This window comes from Periplaneta americana, chromosome 1, assembly GCF_040183065.1.
Source record: "Periplaneta americana isolate PAMFEO1 chromosome 1, P.americana_PAMFEO1_priV1, whole genome shotgun sequence".
NCBI classification, from domain to species: Eukaryota; Metazoa; Arthropoda; class Insecta; order Blattodea; family Blattidae; genus Periplaneta; species Periplaneta americana.
Window position 1 is genome coordinate 71,497,143 of NC_091117.1, and position 9,395 is coordinate 71,506,537.

The window sequence follows — 9,395 nt, forward strand, 5'->3', positions numbered from 1 at the left end:
AATATTAGGTTACTCTTAAGTAGATTACAAAACAAAAAAAAAAGAAAAAGTAGAAGAAAAGAAAACATACACTTACATTATTGGAAAATATTGAAATGTAACTATAAAATGAAATAATTTCAACAATTTGGGAAGTATGGCAAAAATAAAATACCAAATATTTCAAAGAGCTAAGAACCAAAAGTAAGAAGGAGGTAGGAAAAATATATGAAAGGATTTTCAGAGAAGTGAGATGGGAATAGGTGAATTAGTGCCTAACTCTATGAAAGCTACATTACGGTTATACTGATGTTTGAGAGGAGCTTTCCAGCTCTTTCTTAAGTAATACTTGAATTTGCACATGGATGTCCGCTTTTACGTCCACGTATCATGCTGTTATTTCTCCCTAAAATGCTCAATCTCACCATGTTTTCCTTTCTCACACGCATGTAGTAAACTACATGATTTTCTACGTGCTGTATTCAGTGCGTTTTTTACCGTGCATACATATATGCTAAAAAAAGTACTTTCATCTAACCACAATTAGTTGTTCAAAGCTGCTTAACATTAGACCTACATCTGCTTCTCCGTTTGTTCGTCTGTCCATCTGTCCCTCTTTCCGCCCTTCCGCCCGTCCGTCGAACTTCCATAACCTGCCTAACTGTCAAAAAGAATACCATCAGATTAGAACAGAATAAGACAGACAGACAAATCGATAGATAGACAGGTGTATACGATAAGGTAAAGCAGACTGATAGGTAAGGACTAAACAAGACAGACAGATTGGCAAATAGATGGGATCATCCTGCATGTCTGTTCCTTTGCCCACCTATTCATGTATTCATCCATCCATCCGTGTAGCTATATGTTCTATCGTATTCTATCCTATCCTACCCTATTCTATTCTATCGTACCCTATCTTATTCTATCCTATGCTATCCTATTCTATCATGTCCTTTTCTATCCATCTTAACCTATCCTAACCTACCTACTGTGTCCTATCCTATCCTATGCTATCCTATCTTATGTTATCCGTCTGCCTATCTGCCTACCTACCTATCTGTCTGTCTGTCCTGTATCATTATGTTGTTCTATCCTATCCTATGAAATGAATACAAATTCTTATTGGTTATCCATCAACGAATACAGTACTGTATTTGCATTTCCTGCCCGCCCCGAGAATTGTGTATGCGCTTCTAGTACCACAGTGGGTTTCGACAGTTCCCTCTCACAAACGGCACAAGAAAAAGAAGAGTTCATTAATTTAAAATCAGTGATTAAATATGGATGTCCTAATCAATAAAATATTCTGTTTTCCTTTAACAAAAGTACCACTATAAGACACAGAACCAATTCCCAATCAAATGGCAAACCCATTTCTTAGTGCCCCTATAGGGACGTGTCTACGTAAGCGTTCGAGCTATAGGATCTCGAACTTAAGAGCTTCCACTGTATATTATCCTATCCATCTACCTGCCCGCCCACCTGCCTGTCTGCCTGTCTTGTTCTATCCTGTCTGTCTTATTCCATACTATCCTGCTGTATCCAATCCTATTCTATCTGCCTATGTGCTAGGAGTCTGGTTCAGCGTGATGTCTGTAAAGTCTCATCTATCCTATCTTATAGCATTCATCTATTTGCCTATCTTATCTTATCCTATAGATCCAGTTGCCTATGTGCTAAGGTGTCTGGCTCTGCATGTATATCTGTGAAGTCACATCTATCCTCTCCTATAGCATTCAACTATTTGCCTATACTGTCAGTCTGTCTGCCTGTCTGCCTGCTAAGCTGTCCTACTGTCTATGTGTATGTGTGTCCTGCCCTGTCCTATCCAATTCTAGCTCTTATTTACCTTTCGTCCTACTTGCCAACCTATTTCTGTATGTCTATCTTCCTACCTATGACCTTATTTATTAGCAATGTCCACTTCTGCGAATGTTTCAGGAAGTATATAAATTAACGCAAGCATATTTTTGTTTCAGGTACTGGGCCGTGACTAACGTGGACTACATTCACACACGTAATGGCACACGGATCGGCATCATGATTGTCGTCGTCTGGTCTGTAGCCCTTGTCGTCTCTTTGGCACCACAATTCGGCTGGAAGGATCCTGACTATCTGGACCGCATCAACCTCCAACAACGGTGTCTCGTAAGCCAGGACGTGGCCTACCAGATCTTCGCCACGTGCTCCACATTCTACGTTCCTCTCCTTGTGATCCTGGTGCTCTATTGGAAGATCTTCCAAACAGCTCGGAAGAGAATTCATCGCCGTCGTCAACAGAGAAGCACGGTGGCCGGACACAACGCTCCTAGTGGCGGAACCGGTAATAAAACTTCAAATAATAATCCACCACCAGCCAGTATAAGTACTAGTAAATTTATAACTAAGAGACGTTTCAGAAGGATGAAATCTAACAAGAAATCATCTGCAGCTGAAGCACTTGTATCTTCTCTGGTTCTTGTAGAAGGTCATTCAACAGCATCTGTCGATGTTGTTGGAGAGGAAGATGGTGACACAGTGGAGAACCAGAAGAGTTCTGACACTAGTGGTGCTTCTGGTGGTGGTGTAGTTGGTGGTGGTACTGGTGGTGGAGGTGGTAGTGTTGGGGAAAAGGATAATTTGAGGAATGATACGCGTAGCATTGACGACGGTGTTGATGATGACGACGGAAAGGTAGTTACAACTGCGTTTACTATTTCTAAAAGTCTTGAAGAAGCAAGTGGTCTTGGAGTCGGTGTTGTTGGTACAGTTGGTGCTAGAGATGGCGTAGGTCCCATGACTGCTACTTCTAATAACGTTTCTCCTGAGAAATCTTCTACAGCGACGACAACAAACAACGGATCGGCGAGTCATCAGAGTCATATCAGTGATATGAGCAGAGTTGAAATTCTCCAGAGGGAGGCTACCAATAATACCAAAGACGTGAACGTGGTTGGTGGGAATGTCAAAGAGAAACTCTTAATAAACAATCAAAGGAGAGATAAGAAAGAGACTTTAGAAGCAAAGAGAGAGAGGAAGGCTGCTAAGACATTAGCCATAATCACTGGTGCGTTTGTGGTGTGTTGGTTGCCGTTTTTCATCATGGCACTCCTGATGCCTCTTTGTGAAGCGTGTTACATAAATGACTATATGGAGAGCTTCTTTCTGTGGCTCGGCTATTTCAACTCAACACTCAATCCTGTGATTTATACAATCTTCAGCCCCGAATTTAGACAAGCATTCAAAAGAATTCTATGTGGAGGTGGTAGGAGATCCAGACCGAGAAATTTCAGGCCGGGAAAGCTTAGATAGAAACCGTCTCTCCGCGGTTTTAGTACGTGGCTTATATTTTTTAGGGCCTATGAATGAATGAGTTACTGAATCATTAATAATATTTATGATATGAATAACGGTATTTCTATAAAAATAAAAGACTGGGTAATGTTTTCGCAAGTGGAGAAATGACAACGAAAACAAGTCACATACATATATACGTAAAAAGTTTATGCTTACGGAAGTTCCATTGTAAAAATCTTATTGTGCGCTATATTAACGGAGTAATTGCTTTGTTTTTATTTTTAAATTAATTTAAATAAATGTCACTATTAGTAATTAAAAAGAGAGAAAAAGAGGAGAGGAAAATTGTACTACCATGTCTTTCTTAGTAGTCGATATCATATTGGAATCGGTAAATTAGAATCTTAACGGGTTACACTCCAATGTTGATAGTTTACCGATTCGAATTTTCACAAGAAGTATATATATAATAACCGAAAAAAAATATTTTTAACATATATTAGTTATAGTGAAGTCGTTATGTTTATTGGGACGCAATTTATTGAAAGTTATAAGCGATTAGTTTGTAAATCTGTGCAGTTAAACAGAATTACATATTCATATTGCAATGGTCTATCAAAAGACTATTACTCATTTCGGTGAAACGGGCAAAACATTAAGTGTTTTTTTAATAAAAACGTGTAAATAACTTCAAAAGAATGAGGCTGTATCCGAAATGTTTATTAATGAATCGAAATGGTGCTTCGTATTATCCCTCTTTGTTAATGAAATTTGTCAATGTACCTGCGGGTTACGAGAAAACAATGTATGTTTAAATAATATAATTTATAGACAAAGATAAGTAAGTCGCTTGTAATAAGTTTAAAGTTATTTTGTAATGTTAGATAAGCAGACGTTTCTGGTACAGCCTATTATTTATTAGTGTTTATTACGTGTTATTTGTGAATAAATTCGTGCGTTAGCTGTAAAGAAATGTTCGTATTTATCACCGTTTCTACTCTGAATTAGAGTTTACGTTCCTGATGAACTTCTCGCACTGAAATATAAAGATATAATTTAACTACCTGCATATTTTATATGGATCTCAATGATTTTTACTCTTACATGTCGTCGTTTTTATTTCATAACTGTATTTGAAAAAAAAAATGTTACACTAATTTTAAAAATCTAACAAACATCAGTTAAATTACTAAATGAATTTTTCAGTATGGTGTATATCGAATGTTTCAATTATATACAGTGTGTATTTGGAGAAATTTACAATATTTTAGGAAAATGTTCTTTAGGTAAAAATACAAATGAATTTAACGCGGTACAGCTATATCGAACTCGAAATGTAGTAGAGGGCTTGGCGAGAGAAAATTTTCACTATTAATAGGTTGTATATGCATAACATTATAAATTTATAAGCACAAGGCAACAACATTAAATATAGACTATGGCCCATTACTAAAGCTTCTTATAATTATATTAAACTTTACTAAAGAGGCGAGATAAAGGTTTTCTGTTTATATTATATTTTATGTTACAATTATTAGCAAAATAAATAAATAAATGAATAAGTAAATAAATTTAGTAACTTTAATTGATTGTTTAGTAGTCACTAGATCATTTTCTTACAAAGAAGTATATTTTCTTAAATTTTTGAGATTATAATATTATTTTTATAATAAATACTTAATCTAAAAAATCTTTAATTTACATTTAATATTAAAGTGATTAAACTTATTGTCCCATAGAGCTCGTGGAATTTTAAACAAATGAGGAAAAATTCAACTCCTTTCCTTGCGTGCTCCCAGAGAAAATATTTCAAATATTTCCCCTTTGGAGTTGTGATTTAGAAATGCGATTACAAAAAAACCTGCAATTTTTTCTCTTGATCATTCCAAAAGACACAAATTACACATTCAGAATCATCTTCTTACTGTTTCGACAACATATCCAATTTATGGAATGATTATTCAACTGGAACATAAATAGATTTCTAAATATAATTAATTACTTTCGAAAATTACTGTATTTCATACAGTAATGTTTTTGATTTCCATAGCAATACAACCAACTAAACAGAATGTGTAACAAATATTTGTGGGATTCGGAAGTAAAACATGGTTAAGTGACGCTTTAGTGTTTTTGCAGTTATTATGTAGAGGTAAACATTTATACATGAAACAATTTGTATAGTTACCAGGAAAGTAAAATCTATATACTTCTGCCATCTCTTGAGATGTTTGAAAACTAACATTTCTAATTTTTTACCAAAATGTCAGTTACCATGTTTTACGCGCGAACGCCTCATTTTTTTTTTTCCACATGCAAGAATAACGGTACACCTATTATAAAAACTTATATAATTTATTTGAGAAAAACTTAAGATAAGTTCTTAAGTATAAATTGAAAATTAAAATGATATTTTGATATTTTGACCTCTTACTGCCAGCTGACTATCTTTGGCACAATATATTACTGAAGATTTTATTTTTTGTCTTCTTTTAATGTTATAGTTAACGTTATTTACAAACTCACTAACAAAAATATTGGCAGATTACCTTCTTATGAATTCCACACACTCTGAGCAGTACTGTTAAATGTAATGACTGAGCCTCTAAAATAGTTTAATCTTCAATTATATTCAAAATATCACGCTAACTACACTGAACTGAACACAAATAGGGTAGCTAAATTAGTGATTCGAAATCGATTTGTTATGTGGTCCGTAGCTAAGAAATGAATAATTTTATATTCACAAGATAATATTATTTTGAACTAAAATTTTCATTAGAAGTAGTTAGTAATTTAATGTAAATTATCTAAGAGACCATTATTCGCTTGTATTCATTTCGTCGTAGCAGCTCTCATTTGTTAACAGTTCTAGTTAATTCATTAGAGTCTTCACTTTCTCCACAGGAATAAATAGAGTGAGTCGACCTGGTAACAGTCGATATAGCGCTGGCCTTCTGTGCTCGAGGTTGAGGGTTCGATCCCGGCCCAGGTCGATGGTATTTAAGTGTGCGTAAATGCGACAGGCTCATGTCAGTAGATTTACTGGCATATAAAGAACTCTTGCGGGACAAAATTCTGGCACACCGACGACGCTGATGTAACCTCTGCAGTTGGGAGCGTAGTTAAATAAACCATATTTTTTTTTATTTTAAAGAGTGATATGATCTAGACAAATTTGGATGGTCATCCTCTGTCAACATATAAATGCAATCTAACCTAAGAATGCATAATGTATAAAGCATGAAAAACTTTTCTTATATAAAATTGCAGATCTCCCAGGCAGAAGCGTATAACATCAAATTATTGAAATAAGTGATACATGGCAAAAGTAATTTTGAAGCATTCATTTGTAACAATTAATTATTGCATTCAATAGCTGAATAAATTTGTATCCGTGATTAGTCAGGTGGTTCTGCCAGTAAATACATATAGCATAATCAAATATGATTCTGAAATTTTTTCCTTTCATCTGAAACATGAATTATAGTTTTGTTGGTTACATCCTTATTCCAGGGATGTATTCAATTATAACGCATTAAATAGGTGCAATAATTTTCTGAAGTATTACAAATTTCTCCTCAAACACCCTGTATTTGAAATTCACTTAATGAAGTTGTCATATTACAATACAAAAAAAAAAAAACATACATATACAGGAAATAACAAAGGTTTGAAAATACCGTAAGAAACTAAAGGAAACTTATGCAATATTGTTTTCTTTCAAGTTCGTTAATATATTAACACAACAGTATACGCAAGATGGTTGAATATTTGATCGCCGGTGTTTAAAAATGATATATCAATGTAATAGGCCATGATCTTAGCTAGGATAAAAAACGTAAATAGCTCTTTAAAAAATTCTCGTTGTATTGACAGATACATGTAAGAACACTTAAATTCCTGTGAAATGTGTTGTGACAAAAATAACGAAAGAATTTATTGTAATTCTTTTTATAAAAAGTAATACACTATACCATTCACACATGCAGGTCATATAATACCCTACACATATCTATTTATAGTGTTCACACAACCTTCTATCTTTCTGTTATTCCACGATGTGAGAATGAGAGAAATATTTATGTACAATTTATAATGGTATGAATGGATGTGGTTTTAATATTTTATTGATAGCAATTCCATTGAATAACTGTATGATTATAAAATACTGTGAAAATAATGATACAAAAAGAAATTCCTGTAAATTCGAATCTGTGTTGATTGTCATAAACTCCCCTGGTGAGATGAAGGTTCATGTTGTTTACAAATGGTAATAGAAATAACTTCGGGAGTATTTATTTTATGAGAATATTTTAGTTGGAGTGACTGAAATGAGATTTGTATGATAATGTAGTATAATGATAAAAATGTTGGAACTTATTCATGTTTCTGTACAAACTTTAGCTTCGTGTGTATCGGTTAATACATCCAAATGTCAGTTTCGTTCCTTTTTTAGAACAGTAGATGTTGATACAGTTCGCATGATATTAATATTGAGTACTATGTACTCTGTCCATCGCAATTTACAAAATACACAAACACGAACACCATCCCAGCTAGAAATGATAACACGGATGTTATTATACCTACCTGTAATGTACATGCACAGAATTAACCAATGGGTTTGAAACCCAGAGCAAATTCAGACACGTAATCAATATTTACGGCTGTCATTGAAATCTGCCATGATATTTGATACAAAAAAGTATCAATTGTAACAAGACATATGCTGACGAAGTGAATATTGCTATGTAGTTAATGTTATAAACATATTAACAAATATTCACATCAAGTAAATAAAAGTTAAAATTCTCTCGTATAGAATGAAGGCCGCTGTATATGAAAGAAATTGCTTTGAAGGAAATGCAAGATCCAAACGTGAAAATAATTTATAAAGTTTTATATTTTTCTTTTGTATATTTCTTAGTTTCATATTACTTAACAATGAGTTGAAATAACCGAATATCCTGGAAGATATAAATATATATATATGTATTTCATATATCAAACATGAATGAAAGCATTGGTTATTGGAAGAATATTTTGACATATTTTTAATAAAATATATAAAAAGTGTCACTTGATAATAACAAATAAGGACCATACACTGAATTTTGTTATTGGAACAATATCCGTGTGTTTAAATGTTACCAGTGCAGTAAAAAGTGAAAGAGTGGTTAAAAATGATATAATCGGTGATATTGTATAGCTACATTAAGTACTCACCTATCGTGTTATATGATCAAAATTATATCTTAAAAACAGGGACTGACTTTGTAATCAAACAAATGTTTATTAAATGTAAAGTACTAACGTTTTTCGTTTGTGAAAAACCATGCCCAGATGAATCGAATGAGCATTACATAATCTAGATATACATATATTCTCATAATACTGTTGTGTATGTTTCATATTATTATTACAGTTATGTGATTCTACATGAATGTCAACGTCGTCATTGCAAAAAAATAACATATATATACGTCTCCATAACACATTGAAGCTATGACATGTACATACAATAAAATAACTATATATAATATCACTTGTTCTGGAAGAAGCATGGAATATTTGCGCTTTGATATCAGTTACTTTTCTTTAATACTCATATTATGATTTGATTTATACCACCTCGTCCAATTATTATGACTTGATCTTCCATTATAAACCTTAGATAGTTTAGTGCCGTCCAGTGAAGCTATGTTATTCCAATGTATATTAAATATACTGCAGTGTATCGTTAAAAGTGATTAAAAAATGTTGATTTTGTTGCTATCGTGTTCAAAAATTTTGTAGAAATATTGGAAGTTACACAGGGAGTGAACAAAGAGGCTGTATACTTTGAAAACGCTAAGTAAATATAAATGTTTTGTGAATGGTATCTTTAAAAATTTTGTTTTGTACAATTAGCTTTTCTAAAATTATTTTCCGACTAGTAAGTGTCAGTTACTCCTGAAGGTTCCTGGACGTATGATAAATATTGTTAACGTGTGATTACTCATTTATATTACATGGCAACGATTATTGTTATCTGAAATATTCAGTATCTCCCAAAAATATATTTCTCTGCTGCAGATTTTGTTAATTAAAAATCATACTTTCAAATTTTCTCGAAATGGTCACATCGAGGTAAA

General features: G+C 33.3%; 1 protein-coding gene across 1 annotated transcript in view; it reads left to right on the forward strand.

The window, feature by feature from the left end:
* The window catches only part of LOC138696640 (5-hydroxytryptamine receptor-like), a 1,489,006-nt gene extending 1,485,424 nt beyond the window's left edge, over positions 1–3,582 (forward strand). Inside the window, exon 9 of the mRNA XM_069821850.1 lies at positions 1,962–3,582. Coding sequence (XP_069677951.1) covers positions 1,962–3,273 — 1,312 coding nt within the window. The 3' untranslated portion in view covers positions 3,274–3,582. The remainder of the gene's footprint in view (positions 1–1,961) is intronic.
* The last annotated feature ends 5,813 nt before the right edge of the window (positions 3,583–9,395 follow it).